The following is a 25,587-nucleotide window of genomic DNA, read 5'->3' on the forward strand; positions in this document are numbered from 1 at the left end:
AAACTGGTGCATTTGCAGAAACGTTTATTAAAGTGCATTGTCCCTGTTAAAGGCCCTGCACCTGATATTTTTCGTGGTAGTGGGAAAAAAAAATCAGTTTTATCCTCCTAAAGTCAATTATAAAAGTAGAGATTTGTTAAAATACAACATGCATCGAAAGTTCTCATCCGGGTCACACTTTATTTTACGCTTCGTAATAACTTGTACCTATGTAGTACATACGCTGGAATAATGCGTATTTATAATGTACCGTAGTAAGACACTTAGGGCTTAGGGTCTTATGTCTTATTACATTATGTACCTCCAAACTACAAATACGTCTTATTCCATTGTGTATGTAACCCATAAGTACAAGTTATTACACATTATTGCATCGCACATTACATTGTACAAAATCTGGCAGGTACAATGTATTAAGGGGAGTATAAAATAAAGTGATACCTTGATCCATATGAAGAACTGGAATGTTAAAATGTGTTAAAAATTTGTTTGGACATAACAAACAATTTCCACTTTACAAACAATGAAAGCAAACAAAGTCAAAAAATAAAAATAAATCAGGTATGGGGTCGCTAAATGGGTAAATGGGTACGAAACCTTTCATATAAAGCTACAACTAAAAATAGTAAGGAGCCAATTTATTTGATCAATCTACAATAAAATAAGCTGTTCACAAAAACAGAAATGCCACTGCTGTATTAGGCAATCTATCATATTTCATGTCAATATGAAATGGAAACAATCCACTGACCCCTGTCCCAAGAGTTTTAGCATTTTTATGACATTTGCACGGGAAAGGAAGAGGAGGGGGGGGGGGGCTTGGACCGAGGTGGGGCCAAACTGCTGAGGATAGACAAACGCCGCCACAAAGAGCACGTACCTTTGAATTGCGGTAGAAACAGGCGCAGGTGTCGACTCGAGTGTAAAACCTTGTCTTGAAACAGGTCTATTTTGTTCATGAATAAAATCTGCAATAAAAGAGAAACAGCTGAAGGCAAGGACACAATTAATCACAACAAAAAGACGGTGATTTGGAGCAGATGACGACCACATTAGCTGTCACATATATATATACCTAATATGGGAAAATCGTTACTGTGCTGTGAAGAGCGTGAGGAGAATATGACATATGATCAATTGCATGCTATGAAGCCTAATCCATCTGTTTCTTATTTTTTTTATGTCTTAATCACCTGACTCTCCCTTATATTTTCATAGCCAATCGCAATCTCTACATCAAAAGGGCAAGGTTATAACATTTTTGGATGACAGTGCTGTATTCATTTCTTTCTTTGTCGTCCTCTCTTGTTTCTTCTGTAAAAAGGGCTCCATAAATGTGGGGGAGGAGCGAGTTTAGGATAAAGATGTTACAGAGGTGTGAAATAAGCACTGATCAGTTACTGAGCAGAGCTAATTGAGGTCAAAGTTACAAATCCACTCCCACATAAAAGTCATTTATAAAACACTTTTGTCTAATGAGCCAGTTAGCCGTGGTAGCGCTAGCTGCACTCGTAAACCGAGACATAAACACGTCACCGGTACTGAACAAGGAAATTACGATTTGTTTCATTCAAACCTTGTCCCTCGCGTTTGTACCGCTGCTCATAGCATCACTGTAGGTCATTATCCATTCACAACCCCCACACTCACAGCGGTGGTAAGACGCTACAGTCACAGAGAGACGTGGAAACTATTGGCGCCAATTGGTTAAATCCACATTATGTCACAACACACCGAGTGGGGACGCCATACTGGATTAAAAAGACAAAATCCATTAAAAAAAGGTCAAAGGTTATCATTGTTAGCTTGTATCATTTCACCCAGAGCCGTGGGAAGATATTTTAGGGGGTGCTGAGGGACAAAATTTACCCCCAAAACTTTTGTGTATATTTCCCATTTATTAAAGGGACTATAGAGAGTTTAAAAATGTTAAAATGAAGTATTTTCCTCCCCCTACATGTTTCTACAATGTCCTATGGTGTAGAATGAGCCCAGACCTGTTCACCACCACTGCCTCTAAAATCCTGCACTGTCACTCAAAAAGGTGGTAAAATAGAACCTGCAGGTACATGTAAGACCTGAGGTGGCAGTAGTGAGCATACAATGACCAACTTGCAACTAGTCTCTTTAATATTGCCTGCAGTTTGCAAACTATCCACCAGGGAGTGCTGCAGCGCCCGCAGCACCCTAGGTTCGCACGGCCTTGATTTCACCAAATAATAGCAATTTTCGTGGTATTTTCATGCATGCCTTTGCCTTACATTTTAATTTAACTTAGTGCCAATAATAAACACAGCTGTTGACAAGTGTGACTGTATATCAATCAACCAACAACAATCAACATTTATCTATGAAGCCTTTATCAGCGCCCAAGTTGACCAAAGTGCAGTAAAATCAGACAAAATGAGAATAAAAACAATGAACGTGAACGTTATTTACAGTTTGCCAACATGTCGGCGTAATCTCTCTCTCGCTCTCTAAGGTTTAAGTCCACTGAAAAGGAAACAACTGTTTTTCTCTCACTTTCTTCCAATTCTAGCAAAGAAGATATTCAAATATTTGTGTCTTTTCAGGTATTTCCACTGCGCACACAAAAAGGCTGATGAAAACCCGCGTTCGTGAACTTGGCTCTAGCCACTGGATCACAGCACTCACAAATTGTCGACTGTCCCCGCAGGGCACCCATCATTTCCTCACAGACTGTTAAAACAAAAAGAGGTGTGACAATTGAGATGGCGCGCTGAAATTTCACCAGGTAATTTACAGAAGCAGCTCATTTCAATATTACGCAATACTCACACTAAAAAAAGCGCGGTATAAATTTTGTGCATGTTTCAACAATCTAAAACTGCCACTCTCACACTTGACTCATCGCGGTAACGTTTATAAAGCCTTTGTGCTATAGGCGCCTAATTTTAAACGCTGAAAACATCAAGAGAAAAGCCATTTTGCTCAAACAGACTCTGACAAGTGCACCATTACACGGTGACTGGATAAAAGAGGGCCTTGACAAGGAGTTGAGTGCAAACAAACAAGCTTGTGGTTGTTTAAATGCATTTTATCACTTGTTTGTGATCTATTTTACGGCAGAAGGAAAAAGACACCTTTGTGAAATGCTACCTAATTACAACTCTGTGATTCATTTGAGCGACTAACAAAGGGAAGAGGCAGGACGGAAGTGCGTGGAAACACTATTTATCAGCTTAGGTGGTCGGTAACAAAGTATATTTATTTAAGAGCATCTGAACTTTAGTTGAGTAGTCTTTGTCTGGCATCACTGTTGCTCCCCGGAAGTTGTGAAAGCCGCTTTTTAATGTAAACTCCATCCCTCTTTCTTTATTTGTAAGCAAAAAATGAAAAATCACAGAGCAAATGAATAATAAAAACTGCCAGTTTTATGTTATGAATAAAGGCAATTGTGCCAATAATTCAGGTTCCCATACTAAAAACCCGGAACTGTGGCCCTCAAACTTTCACCTCTTGCCCACATTGGCTTTACCAAATTTCTAAAAGCTTCTTGGAAAAAGCGTCAAAAATAGCAGCAAGAAAAAGAAAGACCAAAAGGTGGAAAAAGAGAGATGAAAAGGAAAATGACGACGCAGCAACAACGCAAGGAAAAAGATCAGTTTAGATCAGTTTTGTAGGTCTTAGCTTTCAAATGAGGCGTTACACTGGCCTATGGGCTGTAACCTAAAATGCACTTGGTTAAGACTGGAGGTAAGAGGTTAAAGGTATCCAGACCAGGGATACCTGGCCATGGGAACTTATTTTGGCTAAGGGGTGCTGAGGAACAAGATTGCCCTCAAAAAAAGCTTCTGCTGTGCTTATTTCCTATTGGCTATATTACTTGCAATACACAAACTATCCACCGCCCTCAGCACCCTGGGTTCCCACAGTCTTGATCCAGACCTATTTGCAGTTTTAACATCAGTAAAGGTCAAGGTTCTTGCAGTCGGTGTCACAATTATTCAACACTGTCCATATCAAGGTCATGTCTTTGCAGGGTATTTGTTTCATGGTTGTTTTTTTTAGGCCTGTTAACGACAAAGGTCAAATTATAAATCTGACCTGTAGTTTACCAATTATGAGGTTTCACACACTGAATAAACAATTCAGAATCTGCAGCTTTGATTGGGACACATTTAGTTTTATTTTCTCAGTGAGAAACAGACTCGTCGTAGTTGACTCATAATATTGCGGAGTTTAGTCAAAGAGGTGCCGTTTAAAGAAACAAAATACACAGTAGATTCACTTCCTGATCCTCCATGCGAGCTACCATAAGCCCCTCCCATCCCCCCTCCTCTTGCTCCCCTTCACTGCACGGCTGTTTCAATAAAGACATAAATATAAAGAGGCTGTAGAGACACGGTGGGGAATGTTTTAACTTCGCAATGAGAGGATTTAAGCTTAGCGAGCGACTGAGAAGAAAGCAGGTGTTAGATACGTATGACCTCGGGAGGAGCTCAGAACAGCCACTGGTTAACGTCTTACCCCCCATTTTAACCAAGCACATTTTCTCCAGTACGGCTTTACTCAAAACTAAAACTTTCTCGACTGGAGAGCTTGACCAACACCTCATTTGAAACTTTAGACTGGCAAAACTGCACGCCGTTTGTATCAAATGTTTGAAGCGTTTTTGTCTCTTTTTAATTGTGCTTTTTGTCATTTTTTGTCGTGTTTTTCTTGCTTTTCATCACTTTTTTGTGTCTTTTTTTGATTGCGTTTTCGCGGTTCACATCTCGTTTTCATCACATTTTCTGTCACTCTTTTGTGGCTTTTATGTTGCTTTTTCATCACACTTTCATCGCGTTTTTTTTTTTGCTTTTCCGGGACGTTTTTGTCAAGAAGCTTTTAGATCTGGAGAAAATGTGCTCGATTCAGGTGGAGTTTAAGAGGTTAAGATCCAAAGACTACTCAAAGATGTGCTAGTGGTTCAAACTCCAGGAATGTCTCGGGATTTTGCCACCTTTAAATACATTAGGTCTTCTCCAGAATGCTTTCTTGTGTTAACCCACAGGTGTCTATCTGTGCATCAGGAGCACGTTTAGTATTTTATCCATACCCTGGAATGTGTGGCTTTAAAGGGGCACGATGCAAGTTGGCCATTTTATACTCACTACTGCCACCTCAGGTCATAAGTGTAATTGCATCTTCTATATTAACTTTTTGAGTGACAGCGCAGGATTTTAGAGGCAGTTGTGGTGAACAGGTCTGGGCTCTTTCTACACATTAGGACATGGCTGGAACATGTAGGGGGAGGATATAGTCCCTTTACGCGCCGACATTTGGCGCCAGTTTTGTTTGCTGTTCTTACCATTGACGTGCAGCGGAAGAAGACATTGTTGCAGATTGAAGAGAACAGCTTCATGCTCTCCTGCAGCCGGTTCTGCAAAAACACATCACCAAAGCATAAACATGACGTGACCTGTGATTGGCTGCTGTCTGTGTGGACATTGTACCATAGAGGGGTCTTCCACGAGGCTCATGTCGTAACCGCTGAGAGACACCACGAACAGCACGGCCCGGACGTCCTCAAAACAACTGATCCACTTCCTCCTCTCGCTCCTCTGGCCCCCCACGTCATACATCCTGCACAGAGATGGGCACGAGCTGTAATCACCAAATAATAAACAACTTCAGTCCAGGGAGGGGAGTAACTGGAGTTGATGTTCTTATTAAAATGTATTGATTGAAAGTCTATAAAATAAGCGGTAAATGTGATTAAGGCAAAGGAGTTAAAGTAGGGCTGAGCAATTAATCAAATTTTAATCAAAATGGCTGTCGCAACTCTGTCGGTCTCACTTATCGACATGGGCTTTTTAATCGTCAGGTTTACAGCCAGTAACATGGAAAATGTTTTACTGGACTGGAAAACATTCATTTGTTGTTTAAGTTGAGGGTCATCAAAAAGGTTTGTCTCGTCCAGAAACATGACACACATTAGTTAAAGGGATATACAATTAAAAAAATAACACGGAAACAAAATTAATTGAGGATGAGTATAGTATAGTTTGATTATTGATCATATTATAACGGTACATTACCAGAATCTAAAAGCTTCTTGGTAGAAAATGGTCCAAAGAGCAATGAAAATGAGATGAAAGCATGATGAAAATGCAACAAAATAGCAACAGAAAAGTGACGAAAAAGCGATAAAAATGTGTGACGAAAACACAACAAAAATGCCAAAAAAGAGCAGCAGAAAAGTGATAAAGAACTGACCAAAATCCAACCAAAAAAATCCTAGGGGAAAATGTCAAAAAAGTGGCAGCAACACCACAAGGAAAAAGCTCCATTTAGATGAGTTTTGTAGGTCTTAGCTTTCAAATGAGGGGTTTTGGATTTAGGTAATGCTGAACTGAAGAAAATGCACTTGGTTCAGGCGGGGGTTAAAAGGTTAAAAACAATGAAAGACGATTCAATTTAATTGTTGAGCTTAAAAGCGCTTTTCCCTATTTGCAGGGTCACAGAAATGCTGACGAACGAGCCTGAAACTTTACACAGTTGATAAGAAGGCTTTATCATTAGATGCACAGTATTTTTCCAACACATTTCTGAGTTTACTGAAGGAAGACAAACACATTTTATCCCACTAATAAAAAAACCCTATAGGCTAGTGTGCACTAAACGTACTACAAATAATTTTCATTCAATGTTCGCACAAAATCTAGATATTTAATTTAATATAATATGAATGACACAAATGCAGCATTGGTACGGTTTTAAATGTCATTGCAGAATGTAAATATTTAAGGCAGGATCACAAGTTGAGGAGAATTTGTTGCTGAGTGCTGAGTTAGAACAATGGTGAATGAAATACAAAGGAATAAAGTTGGTAGTAAGTCTGCAACCATTTCATATTAAGACCCCCAATCCTGTAACATTGTATTCTTGAATAGAAAGATATAAGCATTAATTTAATAAAGAAACCTCTAAAAACAAAATATGTCCTACAATCATAATATGGTCAAAGTTTATTTATATAGCACATCTAAAATACAGTCGACACTGCCGTAAGTGCTGTACATGTTTCAAACAAGAGACAAAAATATATACAACATACATAAATGTGCTAAAAATATAATAATAATTTGAGCAACAATGTGGAATGTTCAACTCAGCCGGTGTTCAAAGCCAAGACATAAAGGCACGTTTTAAAGATGGATGAGGCTGATCGAATGCTCAAAGGGAGCTTGTTCCAAAGTTTGGGTCCAGCGACTGCAAACGCCCTGTCACTTTGGGTTTTTCCTTACAGCGAGTACAGGTTAAAAGCAGTTGGTCACATGACCGCAGGGCTCTCACAGGAGAAAATAAACTCAACATTTCAGACAGATACTCTGGAGCCAGGCCATTCAGTGATTTAAAAACCAACAATAGGATTTTAAATTGTATCCTGAAGGGCACCGGGAGCCAATGAAGAGACTGTAGCACAGAAGTGATGTGGTCATATCGCCTGGTGCCTGAATGGATGCAGCATCGAGACCGTGGTACAGAGAATTACAATAGTCCAGATGTGTAGGGATAAACATGTGGACTCATTTTTCCAGCTGGTTAGAAGGCAGATATTGTTTTACTTTAGAAATCAAGCGAATTGGAAAGATGCTTGTTTTAACCACAGAGCTGATTTGTTTATCAAATTTAAAGCAGAACGAAGTAACTCATGCCCCTAGAGGCCATAAGCGCCACTGCAGGTGTCGTGGCATGCTGCGTTTTGATCACTCATTAATTGTCCGTGAGAGTAAATACTACGCTGACAGAAAAGACAGAGGGAGAGAGGGATATTTTGCATCCAATTACACAATGGAGACTCAAACTTGGCTGTAAAAACTGCTTAAGTGGCGCTAGCCCACGGTTAGCTTTGCCCATTAGCCTGTTAGCTTCTTCTTCGTGATTCTATTAGTGTGTATTGTGCCTCGGGTGCGGTTCAGGGAAAGTTACAATTGTGGTTTTCTGGCCAGAGACACCAGGAGAGATGAAACACTTGTATTACCCCCAGAGGGACTACGAAAAGGATTAAGGTAAACAAGTCACTAAGTTTCTCTTTAAAAGAGTTGTCAATCATGACTCCAAGGGAACACCAAGATCAAAGGTCTGGTCATTACTGCCGGACATAACATGAACTGCCGAACATAATATGCTATTTTCTGCCTATGAATTTCAAGTGATCTATATTATAAGAACAATCTGACCTACACTTCACACCGACAAGAGTTACAGGTGCGTTTAAGTCGTACTGGGGACCACCTGTGTCTCAGATTCAATCTCCCTGTGCCCATGACCGCACATACTGATGCTGCTGATGCCTCTGATGCTGCTGATGGCCTACTGTAAATCTGAGGGCTCCGAATCAATTACTCTTTCTATTGGTTTGGGAAAAGGTCAAATAGTCCTCAAAAAATGCGATTCAAACTCCACACACAAAAAGCGGCAATCTCTGTCCTATCCATTTCAATTTTTGCTGTAACAATCATGACTGTTTCCTCCCAAAAAATCGAAAGGTCAATTTTCAGCAACAGCAACAGCAGCAAAGGAGATTCAGTATTGGTTTGTTTCACTTCACCTATTTTCCGAGCCAGATGTGTCAACCGCGGGGCTTGCATAGGGGTCTATCTAGTTACAAGGGGGCGATTTATTGGAAGAGGAAATGGGCGACGCACAGGCGGGGAGCAGGAGCAGGGCAGCAGGGCGACGGACAGCGCTGTTAACATTTCCAAAGGGAATTTTCCATGGAAATGAAGGGCCGGTGCAGGACATGTTTATCGCAGATGATGCTTCATTACTCCGGCACATGTACAAGAACGACATCAGGATAATGGCCCACAAACAACAGGGATGACCCACACAGACACAGAGACAGACAACACGGCTACAGTGGGGGGTTTGCACATGTAGTTACAGGCATCTGGCTGATGACCAAGTTGTACGATTTAGAGTGCACGTCTTTAGATCAGAAAAGGGCGATTGATTTGGATTTAGGTTTATCCCATAACCACCACAAATTAATTCAACATTGTATTAGAATTAACCTCTTAATCCCCACCTGAACCGCGCGCATTTTCTCCAGTTCGGCTTTACCCAAATCTAGAAGCTTCTTGACTGGAGAGCAACAGTGCAATGCCTCATTTGAAAGCTAAGGCCTACAAAAGTGATCGTAATTTTGTTGTCACATTTTTGAAGCATTTTTGTCGTGATTTCATCTCTTCATCATCTTTTTTTGTCATGTTTTTATTGTTTTTATTGCTTTTCCGGCATGTTTTTTTTTCACATTTTGCTACGTTTTAATCACGTTTTGTGTCACTTTTTTGTTGCATTTTGTCACTTTTTTGTTGTGTTTTTGTCGCATTTTTCCTGCTTTTCCGACATGTTTTTTTTGTCGCTATTTTGTCACTTTTTGTGGCACATAATAATGCAGGCTTACGTTCTTCTTTTCTTTTTTTTGCTAAATAATGTTGTTTGTTAGTATGTAAATGCATGGTTATAGAAGATTAAGTGAAACAGCAAACATCATGCTTCTGAGAAGGTAATAGATTGGCCGTGAGCTTCCATCTCTCCAAGACCTGTTCAACTCCAGGACCCGGAGGCGTGTGGGTCGGATCACAGCGGACCCTTCTCACCCTGGACACGGACTGTTCACCCCTCTCCCCTCAGGCAGGAGGCTACGGTCTATCCAGGCCCATAGATCCTGCCACATCAGACTCATGAACAAAAACAAGACCCAATAGCTTAGGCACAGACTCATGGATGTAATCTGCTCTGTAGCACTGGGTGGTGTGTCCACACTTTATCACTTTATATCACTTTATCACTTTATACACCTACACATCTGTAATATAATCCCGCTGTTGTTCTATGTCAATTGTTATCGTCTTATCATATTTTACTTTTATCCCATTTATTTTAATATTCTTTATGCATGCCCCCTAAAGCATTATAGTTTAAAGTTTTATAGCTTATTTTTATCTAAATTCTATGTTATATGTTTTATGTTGCTCGTTTGCACCAAGAAAAATTCCTAGTTTGTGAACATGTTCTAAAACAATGGCAATAAAAACTATTCTGATTCTGATTCTGATGTATTGACGAACTATTGGCATAGAGTACTATAGTAATACATGTACACACTAGAGCAGTGTTTCCCAACCAGGGGAACAGGGAGTATTTTAGCTTCATTTTGGACACTCAATAGTGAATAATCTGAGTTTTGTTGATCACTTTGTAAAAACATGGGCAGGATTCTCGAGGTAGGGGGTGCTCGGAGTAAAAATATTGACTCAAGGGGTACACAAGACAAAAAAGGTTGGTAACCACAATCCTAGAGCACCTACATTCATCAGTGTAACCAAACAAAATGTTAGTCTGGAGCCTTGTATTATAGTGAATATATATTTGAATATTTGAAGGCACATCATTCTTACCCCAGACAAGTGTTTACCAACCGAGCCACAGCACTTATTTTACAATAGAAAAAGCACAAGGCACAGCGTCAAACAAAAATGTAAAAAGAAAGAAAAGTCTTTACTGTCCCCCTTGAACCCCCTTGCAAAACAGCTGGAAATACATAAAATATCAATTAAAAATGTGTATAATTTAGACACGGTGTCAACGCAATCAACTTATACTTGCCTCGTTAAGGTAGAAGTTATGGGTGTTTTCCCAGAGCTGTGTCTATAGGACGTTCCAGCTCATCCTTTTCTGTGCCCACACAGTCAAAACACGGGGTTTAACTGCAGTGAATGAATTACAGGAAAAGTACAGCTGACAGAGGCAGGAACTAAAAGGTCTATTATAATCATGGAAAATTAGCTAAAGCAATTTGTATGTCTTTAATACAGTAAGTTAGCGAACTACGGAAATAAAAACAGTGCAACTTGGTAATGAACAAAGATAATACTTAAGTAAAACAAATGAACGTGAAACCCCTGCTGATAATCGTTCCAAAGACACACAATAGATGTCAGTGTCACTATAAAACAATGAATGAACCCGACCCATTCATTAGGGGCTAATTGTAGGCCTATATAAAACTGAACATGTGGCTTTGTTGCCTGAGGCTTATTTATTCTTTAAAATGCTGGGTGTCACATTGTTTAGCCTATAGTCCTTAATTGAGATGCAATTAAAAAGAGAGAAACAACCCAAAAGCAATGGATACGTCACATCTGTCGGCGCTAACGCTGTTTAATACGTATGTGCTTCCTATAAACAATGTGGCATCATTTTGATGAATTGAGATTGATGCCAAAAGCTTTGCCAGCCACAAGGAAGAATTAGCATCAACTACGAATTATGGCAAAACAAGATACTTTTGATAAACTATGTTATTATTGGGCTGGTCAATAATAAAAATCAATTTATGTTTTTGTATTATTTATATAAAAAGTGTCTAAATATTAAAATCAAAGGCACTCACTACAGGAGAAACTCGGAAAACTAGAATATGGTGAAAAAGATCATTTATTTCTGTGAAACAAATTAAAATGTGAAACTAATATATGATATAGACTCATGACAAGTGACATTATGTCAAGCCTTTGTTATAATTTTGATGATTATGGCTTACAGTCCATTTTCAAAATATTCAAATTTTCTGAGATGTTTTATGTGGGTTTTTTACAAGCAGAGAAATAAAGGCTTGATATATTTCACTTTGCATGATGATTTTGGCTCACAGCTTCAAATTCAAAATCTCCGAAATTAGAATATTGTGAAAAGGGATAATATTGTAGCTCAAAGTGTCAGCCTTTCATCAACTAATGAATCTAAACACCCGCAAAGGGTCTCTCAGTCGGGTACAGTAGAATTCACCATCATGGGGAAGACTGTTGACCTGACAGTTGTGCAGAAAACCATCACTGACCCCTACATAAGGAGGGAAAGCCTCAGAAAGTAATAGCAAAAGAAGTTGGATGTTCTCAAAGTGCTGTATCAAAGCACATTAATAGAAAGTTAAGTGGAAGAAAAAGGTGCACAAGCCACAGGGACGACCGCAGTGTGGAGAGGATTGTCAGGAAAAGGCCATTCAAAAGTGTGGGGGACCTTCACAAGGAGTGGACTGAGGCTGGAGTCAGTGCATCTAGAGCTTCCACACACAGACGGATCCTGGACATGGGCTTCAAACGTCATATTCCTCTGGTTGAAGCATCCTGGTCTTCTTTAACACCTCACCTCAGACAGCATCCATGCCACGCCACATTAAGGCAGTAATTTAAGTAAAAGTGACTCAAACCAAGTACTAAGTACTTAAGCATGATTATAGTTTTCAGAGGACCGACATTTCTCTGTTTAAAATCTTTTTTATTGATTGTCATGTAACATTCTAATCTTTTCAATTATGAATTTGGGTTTTTTACAAGCTGTAAGCCAAAATCATGAACATTAAAACAAACAAGTGACATATGTCATATGCATGTGATGAGTCTATATCATCTATTATTTTCACATTTCCAGTTGAAATACAGAAATAAATGAACTTTTTCACGATATTCTAATTTTCACCTGTGTGAAAACTGATGGACTTTTTAGACCCTTTTTAGACCCATCCAACCATATCGTTTGATATTTTAAAAAATCACTAACATTAAGTGATATTGATGAGGCTTTAATGTACAAGCCTGTAATGAATGGCAGTAAAATGTTTTGAAAGACCTGCAGCTGCCATTTTATTTATTGTTTTGGCCATAGGGTCCAGTCTTATTATGGAGCAAATGGCTGAGAAGCGGAAGCTGATTTGTGGCAATCAGATGTAGCTTCTTGGATTGCGTCCTTGGTGAAAAGGTCTATGGGTCAGTCGCGTATTGGGAGCTGGCCCTGATAGTCAAAAGTCAAGTGTCCTCGTGTCGGCTGCAGATGTTGTTTAAAATAGGGCCTCACGGCGGCAGCAATGTGTTTACTTCAGTAAAACAATAACACTTATCAGACAATGTGCAGATTCAACATGTATTTTTAAATGTCAGAAATAATAAAGTATTTAACAAAATTGTCCTCCTCCAAATACAGTTCCCCCAGATAAACGCAGCTCTTCAACATTCAAGAAGGAAATACAAACCATCTACTTCTCCAAATCCATTAAAAATGCTTTCCAAGTTTGACATCAACATGCCAACTTATGCTAAGCTCTTGAACAACCCAGCGGCTACAGCAGAGAGAAGTCAGACGTGTGTTAATTATCTAAAACCAATTAAATATCGCTTACAGAATGACGATGATCAAAGAGAGCAGCGTTTGACCTGCAGCGCTGACTCTGTACACACCAAGTGCACAACATGAAAGCAACATGCCAAAGAAAATAACTTTGAATGCCGTGATGAAGATATAATTGGTGAGTCACCGGTATTTTGACAAATCAGGGACAAGAAAAAAGTCTAAAATATGATTAAAGTGGATCGAACTGGAGTGAACAGCAGCAAACCCATAAATAGTCCCAACTAAAGCCTCAAAACTGAAAATGCCCAACACCAAATCAATAACTACCAAAGCCAAATCTGTGGAGTTGCCTTTGGGGCTTTTCTAAAGTGGTAAACTAAATGTGTGTCCTGGTGCAGCGGTGCAACCAAGCCAAAATGTTAAATGTTAATATGTTATTGTAAAATTTGGAGCCCTGAAAAAGGAGGCCAGACTCCACGTCCGGTTGCCGCACACAAGGGCCGCAATCCAATTGAAAATGTCATTTGAATGGTTAGAATTAGCAAATAAAAGACTGTAGAGTGCTGTACACCCTCCGTAAACATCATACAGCTTTATTATATAAACCCTGCTAGCGCTGTAGTTCAGACCTGTACAAACAAGTTCTAAAATGTAAGCTTGTTAAGCATTTACACCTGGTACAGAGACATTGTAAATATCGCTAAACGATATGGTATTGGAAAAAAGGTTTAGTAGTAGTAAGAAAAGTAGAAATTTATCGTTCCCCTGTGGAAATTCATTTGCAGTGAAAAATACACAAGGACAACATGACCACAGCAAACAGATCCAAACATTGACAACATGTAAAGAACAGGCCTGAGCTCAGACCACGGCCCATCAACCTCAATTTAAATTCCTACGTTCTTTAAAAAACCCTGTCAGACAATAGAAATTTAGAATAGAAAATTAGCTACTTTATTATCTTTACATCATCTTTGTTTAATTGTAAAATTGTAAAAACTATCTTCATAATTCAGTGCTTGTTGAAGTTGTTTTTGAATAATTAGAGTTGTTTTCCCCCTAAACTGTTTTCAAAAATTACCATATACGTGCGATTCCAGAGATGCCGTCTGTATCTATGACCCTCTTTAGAATGTCGTGATGTCACGTGAACGCGAACTATTGATGTCAAAGAACTTTTGGGTAGCGTCCCATTTGGTTTTGTTTACATATTTATCAGTTTAACATGTCCCTTTACTACAAACACTTGATTGCAAAAATGACAAAATTCTGCTACAGTTTTTGAGCATCAGTGTGACTCAAACACTATGACTGTAAAGGGAAAGTCAGCGCACAACAACGTCTGACAAGAAGCAGAAACGATCAGAGTAACCTTCCCCACTGACACATTAGGCATTAAACAGTAGAGCATCATAAACATAGTCGAAACACAGACGGTGAATCAAATGCATCTGGAGACCCGAGGTGACTGGAGCTGACAGCCTCCCATCACCGTTTATGCGCCAGTAGAGATTTAATAAAAAACTTACATAATGCATTTTATTTCTCGGCGAGCAATTATATCGCAGCTTTTATTGTGGGGGGTGACTCGGAGACGGTCTTCAGGTGCACATTACCGTGACAACTCCAATGCATTATGAGCCAGCACTAAAAATAATATGGGCTTTACTCAACACCTCGTACGAGTGAAACCCCTGCAACTACACTCATCTACAGATAGAGACTAAAAATGCAAATTCAATTAAATGAGTAAATCAGGTCTGATGGTGGCGTAAACCCGTATATCGCAAAGAGACAATTTCCTCTTGTCTCTTGGAAATGACTTCTTCCATTGACCACACATAAAGTGGTGTGTATTATGTGACACTGTCCCATTGATCGCAGATGAATATAGTGATTTGACACGAGCCTCCTGAGCCCACTGCCCCGGCGCTGATAACAACTACCCACTAAAGCCCGAAAGATATTGACTTATTGAGGGAAGTCAGACCATCATCTCACTGCACGGACTGAGCAGGTTCAGCTGTACACACTGATAAAACTGTCAAAAGTGGTGGAGGCTTGAGGAAGTGGAGGCGCACTTTTAAACACTGAAATGAATCGATGTTTGTCTTTTTAAAGCCACAGGTTTAGGTTATATGATGCTACGTCACGAGATCAACATTGTTATAATCAAAAGAAATTAAGTTAGTCATCGAGATGTGGTTCATAGTAGAGTTTGAAATATCGTCAACTGAACTGGATTGATTGAGTTGAGATAATTTCGCGTCTATCTTCAGAATATACTTCTCAGATTATTTATTTTTTTGATACCGATACTTTGGCGATACTTGGTTTTTGATACCGATACTGAAATATTTGTCGCCTAGAACCAGAAAACAGAACAATAATGTTTGGAAGAGCTGCAAATTTACAATATCAGGGTTCATCTCACGTCAAGAAATGTGTGAAAAAGGGGAATAATTTGTGTGCAAAAATAAGGAAAAATTGGGGAATAATATTGAAAAAATGGGGGGAAATATGAAAAAAAAATATATAAAAAAATAGCAAAAATGCCGGGAACATTTTTGAAAAACAGAAAAAAATGAAGCTAAAATAAGTTAAAATCTGTCAAACAAAAGATTTTGGGGAAAAGTGGCATTAGGCAAAAGAAAATTGGAAAAATAAGGAGCAAAAAATCTTTTATTTGAGCTGAAACAACTTCCGTGAATTCTGTCCCTGGACCAACAATATCAAAACTTGGAACTAAAGAAATCATATTTTTTTCAGTACCAGCTTTCAAAACCAGCTTTTGTTTTTTCAATACTAGTAGAACCTCAGCGTTTTTTTTTCTCTATACCATACTGCCCAGCCCTACTCAGATGTCACATGACTTAACACACAAGCTAGAGGTCCATTTTGGCCCCTCCTGAAGGAAGAGGCAGGACTGCCATGGCCCCACCAATTTCTTGTTGACATCAAAACAGTTTCACTTAATTTGTTCTGGGCTGGGACAAAACTGAGAGTCGTTAAATTCCATTTTCATTGACAAAGTCTTGCTGCACCGGTTATCTGAGGGGCTCATCGTACAGAAACAAAAAACTGTGTCCGAGGTTCCACCACGGTTCAAGCTTGGGTTTGGGCTTTTATGACAAAACTAGCCTCCTTTACTCCTCTCTCAAACCATCTCTTCAACCTCAATATCATCAATAGCTTGTTTTTTGTGATTATGCCACTTTAGTTTCAGTATATTTTTATCACTTCCTTGGAATACTCTGTGACTGGGGGTCGTATCTTTCTGATGCACTAATCCAAAAGATAAAACAAAAGATAAGACACCCTCGACATTTTTTTTTCATCCAACCAATTTGAACAGAATGATTTAAAGAAGCTGCTTTATGTGGCTTTGGGTTTATGCTGGAGCACTTGTGCGATGCACCCTGCCAGATTCGCCGCCATGAGAATAACAATGTCGTGAATGTCTCTTATTTTGCGCTTTTCATCAATACACCAACATACACAGACACTGGAGGCATGGGTGAAGTCTCTTGCCCAAGGACACAACGACAGCAAGCGTCTATGGGAGCCGTGATTCAAACTGCCTCCCTTTCCCTGTCCAGTCCAGTCAAATAAAGAAAAAAAACAAAAAGAAAATCCAAGGAAAAGCCTCTATATTTCAGCTTTATAACATACTTTTACACCTAAAACTTTAATGCAATGCTACTCTTTGGCTGTGACTAAAATACTAGGCCAGAGCATGAATGAAAAGTGAGCCAATAACATGTCCTGTTACTTGATCTTCCCCACAGTGACTTGGCAAAGCAATAACCACCCGCCCCCCTCTTATTAAAACTCTTACAACCCAGTATCTACCTGAATATAAGGTGATTGACTTTGAACTGCGTCTCTATTACTCCTGTGGTCCTCAGCCGCACTCGCAGCACATCCGTCTCCGTTGGCACGTAATCTGATGACGTTATTCGGCTCATGTTGTCGAAGAAACTGCAATTTACAAACACACAGAAGACGGAGTGAACTGTTTAATATCCTTGCAGTGAAAGTCGAGATCAAAGACGATGCATTGGGTGGTATAGACTTGTGTCATTTGCCAAGCGGAGCGCAGAGTGGGTTGCGATAAGGGGTGCGGCCTCCGGGAGGTGATGAATATTAAAAAATGTGGGGAAAAAACACAACACACCAAGGTTACGCGTTAGTGCATTGATTCTAGCTGCTAACTTCAGCCCGAGTGAGATGAGGTTCACACAGTGACGTGTGGGGCTGCGCTGAACCAACCGTGGCCTTCTCAATAGTCATCGTCAATCAGGCTTTGAGACAGTTACACAGTTCCTGCTGCTCACAGAACCCAGGACGAGGTTTTGGCATTTCTATCTTTGTGAGGACTTCATTCATTATCCTCCTCGGTCACAACATTACAACATTATTCGTATGTTTAATTTATAAGAAAGTCTTGATCCCAGACGTACCCCCACTATACTAGTTCTTAGCGCTTTTTGAGTGTGTGAATGTGTGAATAATGATGCATGCACATATCATGAAGGTCCTCCTAGGTACAGAGACCCCGGTTGGTGTGTGCGAGCAGAGATGACAGTGACGGGACATGGATCTCAGTGGGATCCAGGAGGGCTGTCGGTGTGGATATCCCCAGAGAAGAGGCCTCAAGCTGGGGTCGAAGATGAGAAGAGACGGCCTCCTCCTAGAGACTCTCTGCTTTGTACTACTCGTGTTACACACATGCCGCCTTTTCGTTGTCTTCAACAAAAAATCTCTTCCGTTTGATCTATTTTGAAGATATCACAGCTGGATAATATTGTTCTGGCTAATTATATTTTTAAATTATATGTAAACCCTGTTCCATTACTTGTTATTCTTAATTCCAACCTAATTGCTCATTCTAATGCACTCAGTTGAACTTGACTCACAGTGACAGCAAACGCATGGTCAAACATTAACCGCTAAGTGCTGCTAATTGGCGTCCCGCTGCCCCCGAGGTGTGCAGTACTACGATACTCACTACAGGGCGGAGTCGTTGAGCTCATACTCGTATCCCCTGGCAGCGGCGGTGCGAACGCCCTGGTCCGCCCACAGACAGGTCAAAGCGTGGGCCACGAACGGGAACAAAACCTGGTCCTCATCGAAGCAGCGGCCACAGGACAGGACAGAGTGAGCGTGCACCTGCAAGAAAACCAGCAGCAACGGGATCATACAACGTATAACAAGGCAATGCAGTTACTGAGAGAAATACAAACGAGTTAAATTACTGTGGCGTCGGGCATTCGGGGACTGACGCAGTCAAACATGCATATGACAGGTTTTAATCCTTTTGTATGATTTAGTTGGATGGATAACATCTAAACACCGCAATAATCATGATTTCATTTCACTGAAGAAGTAATTTAATGAAGAAAAGTTGGGAAGAAAATGTTTTTTATTAAAAATCTTCAACTTAATGACATCAGGGGGATCAGGGGTGTCAAACTCATTTTGGCCGCATATAGTAGAGAACATTTTCTCAATAAATGAATAATAATAAGCTGACTGTAGCTTCATTAATAACAACGGCTTACACTTGTATTGCACTTTACAAGCCTGTGTCACAAGTTTCTCAAAGTACTACATAGTAGTCATTATTCATTCACTCCACACTCGGTGGTGGTAAGCTGTTATTGAAGCCACAGCCGCCCTGGGGCAGACTGTGCATTTACCACGTGGCTATATAATGTGTTGTTCATATCCTGAGCTCTTATTACGTCAGTGCCCTCTGCTGGACACGTGTGGAACTCTTTCTTTTTTTAAAATGTAATGCCCCCTAGTGGCTAGAATGAGCATTCTGGTTACTCTTTAAAAAATCATAACTCTGCACAGGAAGGGGCTAGAGACTTTTTTTGTTGTTGACATTATTGAAATACTCTGGAATTTATGCTATACAGGGCAGAGGCCGGATAAAATAATCTCGCAGGCCGTATGTTTGACACCCCTGACATAGAAAGTTAATTTCTCATTGAAATAACCTGGTTGGCATGGCAACAGTTGAAAATAGTTGACCTCTATCTGTGTCACGTCCTGTCAGTGTCCAATAAGGAAGTGAAACAATAAACATCACAAAAATGTCAACCTAACAAAAACTGGGTACATTTTTTAGCAAAATCTTAAAGATAATTGTGTTAACTATGTTTTTGCAAACATTGCGTATTAAGTGTCATATACACTTTAAATAACATTTGCTTTTCCCCCCCCAAGACATACATTAACCTTCAGAACAACATCCATCACCAAAATACTAGTGAGGATTCCTGGAGCTAGAGCTGCTCCCTGCTCGCATCAGATTATTTACTCAAATCTTTGTGAACGGCAAGATGAAGATGAGAAGCCATATACACATTATAATGATCCTGGCAACACGGTGGCACAGTGGTTAGCAGTCCTGACTCAGAGCCAGAATGTCCCAGGTTCAGTTATTGTGTTCACGCCTGTGTCACCTGTCGACAAATTTGGTTAATAAAAACAAATAGTGAGAGTGAGAAAGGTCTTGATGAGCAAAACTATGTGCAATACTTGCAAACCTGCACAATGTGTTGTCTACTAGCACTATTTGTAGATGTTGACATACCCCCCTCTGGTGGACTTTTAGAGCAGGTGCAATAAAACTCGCTGATAGAAAGATGTAGTTAAAGTCATTTTTAAATGGGCACAGACCTTGTTCCTGCTGTTGGCTAAATTGATGCGCAGGATTCCCATCCCGTGGAGGACAAACTTCATTGATGTCAAGAGGTTGTCCAGCACCGCAGGCTGTAAAAGACAAAACGTCTGAATCAAAACATGGAACAAGTTAAATCTGCTTCACAACAATATCTATAATAAACCACATTTGTTTTGCATTCAAAGAACTATAAACCTCACATACTATAAATACAATAACATTTAAACAGGTGACTGTTTTTTAAATGATGACTTTGACATTATTTGGACAATAGAAAATAGTGAAAATACTATTCAGACCCTGTAGTCAGTGGGACATTACGATAAGCTGCACAACCTGTGTCTGTGGTAAATGCAGATGAAACATGGAGATGAGATAAGACCAAGAGGCTGACAGGACTGCTCTGCTCAGTTGACGCTGATTCATTGATCTAAACAAACTGAGCAGCTTTGTGTCAGCTCCTTAAGCTTGTGGTGAGCTATTATTTATGTAGTATTTTTCTGTTATTGATGACGGCTCATAGAGAAATAAGACAATATTGCTTTGCCTATTTCTATCACAGGAAACCTCTGTGTTTTGGTTGAGATTTTGACAATGCAAAATCCAGAGGTGGGTAGAGTCGCGAATATATTTACTCAAGTAAGTAAAATGGCATGAAAATACAGAAAAAACAAAATAACAAGCTGCACGAGACGAACTACACCTATTTGATAGATCAAAATGAAGCAAACTAACAATTATTTTTTCTCAAGTAAGAGTACAGATACTTCATTATCATTTTAGTCAAGTAGAAGTAAAAAGTACTGTATGATAAAGTAGAACTTCTTCAAAAAGTTAGCATTGGTTTATTATTGTTGATGTTAAATATACAGTAATATTCCTGTTTACCACTAAAAATAAACTTTTCCTGGTTTCCCTCGACCATAGAGCCGAGAGCCACAGGTGGTGTGTCATTGTATCTGAAACTGTTCCCCTATTACATCATCTCTGAGGACATAAGGACGTAAAGGGACACCAGTCTTCAGCCACACCCATCTGTAATATAGATGTGTGTTCATAGTTGTTCATAGTCATAGCAACCAAGAGAAATACCCCCATCTAACCCTCACACCATCAAGGTCTCACACATGACTGTTTTGTTTACAAACAACAGTATTTTTAAATATCAGTTGTAATTTTCTTCTGGCTCCGTCCTGGTTGTAAACACCGTCATATCACTGCTATAAACTTTATAAAACATTAACGTCTTTGACTACATCATGGATATAACAGCCTTCAATTACAGCACAGTCATCTCTAAATCCGCCCCCATACACACTGCTCTATTGTTCCCATCCCGTGTGCTGTTGGGATCAGCCCGAACGCGGCGTTGGCAGTTGTCTTGTGTCCGAGCATTAGCTGCAAAAACTACACAACAAAGAATGTGGCTGGACGAGGGCCGGCCTAATTATTAACTACAGACGCGGCTGCAGACGGAGGGGGGAGTGATTTAGCTGCATAACAGGAGTATTATGAACTAAACTTTAGAGGAGTCACTATGTGTAATGTTTGTGTATATATAGTGACTTCTGTGCTATCAGGCATGTTGCATTAGGCTGTGGTTAACAGCTCCAAAAAGACCAATAATGTTCTCCCCCATTAACACATTCCTGGATCTGTGTTTTGTTTTATGCCTGCATGTTTAAGTATTCGTATAGTCACCTCTCCTGCTGATGTCATGAGGTGGTGCTGCTCTGTGTTTTTAAAGTTCACTCACTTATACGCTACATATTTCAGCGCTCAAATGTTCTTCACTCCACAGCCTTTCATGCTCATAGTGGCAGTAATTTTCAGCTTTACTGAAAATGCTTCACTCTCCTCAGTGCTATAGCAGCAAGTGTTTTGTTTGCTTAGAAACTAGAGCATAATAATCAAATGTTCAGGGTTAAACTATAGCAAAAACCAAGGCTGAGGTGTGACTGATATTGCATCTTTCAGAAAAATAATTATGAAAGAGTTGTTGAGCCTTATTAATTATACTACATGGTCCATCTTATTATCATCAGCATATACACACAAAATAACACTGATTATCAAAACAAGATACCCATTCATTGCGAGAGGCCATTAGGGTCGTGTAATTGTACTTTCTACTTGACACATTTTCATTCATTTACAATATGAGTAATATATTGAAGGAGCAGCACTCTTGAATGCTATTATTGCACCACATTCGTTGATAGATGAAAACCCAAAGACAAAAACAACACGAGAGCCTTCAGCTGCAGATAAAGGAAGGATAAAAACACACAAAAGAAGGATCCCTGTTCTACGCTCCTCTCCAAATTCCTGTGTTTACCCCTGTCCCAGATCAGCCCTAATGCAAAACAAAGCAGACTGTCTGGGACGGGGCGTAGAGAAGGGGGAACAGGGCGGTCTTTCGTTTGTTTACTGCAAGAAACGAGTAGATACAAAGTCTCAATGTTAACTCAGCGATAAAGGAGCCGTGATAGAGACTGTGTGGTGTCTGTTTGTGGAGAGGGAGGAGTGGTGGTTTTGGCTATGGGAAAGAGGTGACGGAAAGGCAGGTTCTGGAGTAAGTGTGGTTTTCCATTCAAAATAAGGGTGTTGCTCAGAACAAAGGGAAGCCTAACTGCCAGAGCGGAGAGTATTATGGACTGGGCTATTGACAAAAGTTGACTGTGAAAACAAAAGATATTTAAAAAATGTCTTATCTTGGTGTCAGAGCCTTGAGATCATGGATATCTCTAAGAAAGGATTTCAAAATACTCACATTTAAATACAAATATAACTAAATGCAATCACAGAAATTCCATATTGCAGGTCAACCAGTCATGCAGCTCATTGTACGGGTGTAGAATTTATCTGCAAATTATTATCACTATATCCTGTGATGAAAGGTCGACCACCAGACTGAGACAAAGCCAAAGACAAAAGAGAACTTTTTTTTTTTTTTACATGATTTCAAAATTTAAAACATTTTAGCTTCGTTTTGGTCCTATTTTAGCTGTTCATAATGTGCAGCCCTACGTCACACACACAGTATATCTCCTTTACTTAAAAAGGAAACTTTAAATTACCAAACAATCTAAATGTTGTCAATAAAAAGTATGTATGTATTGCTGTTTGCACATAAAGTGACTAAGCAGCTCTAAAACTTTCATTTGGCTCTGCCTCTTTTGATGTATTGTACATCCTGCAACAGGATCCAAGTCCTGTTTCAAGCTCTCCTGAGCTGAAACAGGACGTAGATCTGGGGGCTTTTAAAAATAAACTAAAGCATATTTTAAAAAGAGATCAAGTGTGCAATCATTGTCAATGTCAGAATGAATTAAGTAATGTTACTGTAAACTCCTCCTGGAACCGTCACCTTAACGTGGTGGAGGGGTTTGAGCGCCCCAATGATCCTGGGAGCTCTGTTGTCGGGGGCCTTGTGCTCCTGTTAGGGTCTCCCGTGGCAAACAGGTCCTAGGTGACGGGTCAGACAAAGAGCGGTTCAGAAGCCCCTTATGAGAGACCAACAGGCCCGGTTAAACGTGAGGCCGTCCTTCCGTGGACCCACCACCTGCAGGAGGCGCCATAAGGGGCTGGTGCAATGTGATTTGGGCAGCTCGGACAGCTGCCCCCATGACCCGGCAACGGAAAAGTGGAAGAAGATGGATGGATGGATGTTACTGTAAATGTATTTTCTGTACTTTCTGTGTGCATTTGAAAAGCCCTTCAAGGGACGGACATTGCAAATTAGCCTTGGCTATAAATGTTATAGTGTGGTACATGTTCATTGTTCACACAGGTCCCTATCAAATAATGAATACATTTAAAAAAATGTTGAAGACCCGTGCACTACAGTGGTTCCCAATCTCCTTTCCAAGTACCCTTTACCTTGAGGATCCTGTCAATATTTCCACAAAGTAATCAACGAAACTCAAGATTATTCAGTGTTTAGTCGAGTGTTGGGTTCAAAATGCATCTAAAATGCTCTTAAACAAACTTGTTCCTGAAAAACATCATTAAAATTAATTCCTGTGAAGATAATTGAAAATTTCACCTGCATTTTTTAAATCAGAAATATTTCCAAGCACCCCCTGCTAAGTGCTCTAGTGCCCCCAGGTCCCCGTACCCTTGGGTTGGGAAACAGTGCACTATAAAATGGTTAACAACAGTTTCTGACCCGAACCTCTCGGCCAAACTGAATGCATTCCTTAATACACAGGAGAGAAAAGAGTGAAGAATTTAATGTAACATTTATGAAGCATGTGAAGCTGCAGGACCTAGGAAGATTTTAATATCCAGGAATGCATCCAAATACCTCAGCTGCTGCAAAAACAACTGTCTTTCATATCAGTGTGAACACATCATCCGCCAAGACACACAGCAATGAGGGTTTTCCACATATTCCAACACATAACCTATAAAATCATCATTAAACATAGGTTACGGCTGTATGGGGCTACAGTATATGAGTGAGTCTAACACAGAAGCAGAAGAATGAAGCCCGTCTGTCATCACTAACTCATAACGTGGATAAGGATGAAAGCTGATGAGCAAAAGTACAATTCACATCGATACAAATCCTGTAGAGTTTGAGAAACAGGGTAACACTTTGCTGAACAAGTGCACTTTTCTATAGCAAAACTATCTATTCACTTCACATCTGTGCCTCACCACTTCAGGAATTTGGCTCCGAGTAACTCACACATGGATTCAGCAGAAAACCACAGCAGTAACTGGGATGCGACCTCGGGTATGCATAATTTAACATAACTCTGCCTACAAAATAACTCGTCAGTACTTTCTCAACAATATGTTAGAAAATGTGTTTGTTTGATGAGTCATAATAAACAGTATCAGAAAAAAATGTATATAAAAACTAAAATAGTCTCTAATTCGTTTTAAAAGCTGCTTCCCATTAATCATAGGCGTTAAAACTCCACTATATGCAAATGAGCGCTAAGAAAAGGAGTTTGCAGATAATGTTGTCAACAGGATCTATGTGTGTATTGTGTCTAACCTTGAAGCTGGAGAGCTCCTGTTTGCTGAAGCCGTGACTGTGGATGATCTTCATCTGTTTCACCAACGTGCTTTTGCCGCTCTCCGCTGCTCCTGAAACAAAGGAAGAAGTTTAAAGGGAGCATTTCCTCATAAGCACTTATTATAACAATGGATTACCAATTTAGACACAGAGAGACTACACAAGCTTCCTGAAACGTGCATATAAACTTATCCTTGCCAAGAATAGGGATGTAAGTGAGCACCACATCTAACAATTTAAAATGTTCCCTCTTTATCTGTAAACAAGACAAAAATCGGGTATAGGGCCTTTAACACAGGTCGGTCTATAGATAAAATCATCATCTTACCCCAGCCTCAAACTGAGCACATTTTCTTCAGTTCAGTTTTACCCAAATCTAAAGGTTTACAGCCTATAGGCCTATAACGCCTCATTGGAAAGACCTACAAAAGATCATCACATTTGAACTGAAGCCCGTTTGTCATGTTATCGTCTCTTTTTGTAAATTCTTTGTCGTGTTTTCGTAGTTTTTTCACCCTCTGCGTTCTTGTAGGGTTTTTTGGTTGTGCTTTTGTCACTTTTTGTGTGGCTCTTTTGGGGCTTTTAGTTGTGTTTTTGTCACTTGCTTATTGTATTGTTGTTGCTTTTCCTGTTGCTTTTTTTCCCCTCCACTTTTATGTTGCGTTTTCATCCTTGCTTTTGTCAAGAAGCTTTTCGATTTGGGTAAAGCCGAACT

General features: G+C 39.8%; 1 protein-coding gene across 2 annotated transcripts in view; it reads right to left on the minus strand.

Annotated features, from left to right (window-relative positions):
• gnav1 (guanine nucleotide binding protein (G protein) alpha v1) overlaps positions 1-25,587 on the minus strand; it is a 28,662-nt gene that overhangs the window by 2,230 nt on the left and 845 nt on the right. For both annotated transcript variants that reach the window (XR_013792693.1, XM_079553185.1), the window contains exons 2-8: positions 24,852-24,943; positions 19,837-19,929; positions 18,155-18,315; positions 16,996-17,124; positions 5,460-5,589; positions 5,315-5,386; positions 881-968 (exon numbers count right to left, since the gene is read on the minus strand). Coding sequence is in view for 1 of the 2 variants with exons in the window: in XM_079553185.1 (XP_079409311.1) it covers positions 881-968; positions 5,315-5,386; positions 5,460-5,589; positions 16,996-17,124; positions 18,155-18,315; positions 19,837-19,929; positions 24,852-24,943 (765 nt within the window). In the remaining variant the exon portion in view is untranslated. The remainder of the gene's footprint in view (positions 1-880; positions 969-5,314; positions 5,387-5,459; positions 5,590-16,995; positions 17,125-18,154; positions 18,316-19,836; positions 19,930-24,851; positions 24,944-25,587) is intronic.

This window comes from Gobius niger, assembly GCF_951799975.1.
Source record: "Gobius niger genome assembly, chromosome: 3".
NCBI classification, from domain to species: Eukaryota; Metazoa; Chordata; class Actinopteri; order Gobiiformes; family Gobiidae; genus Gobius; species Gobius niger.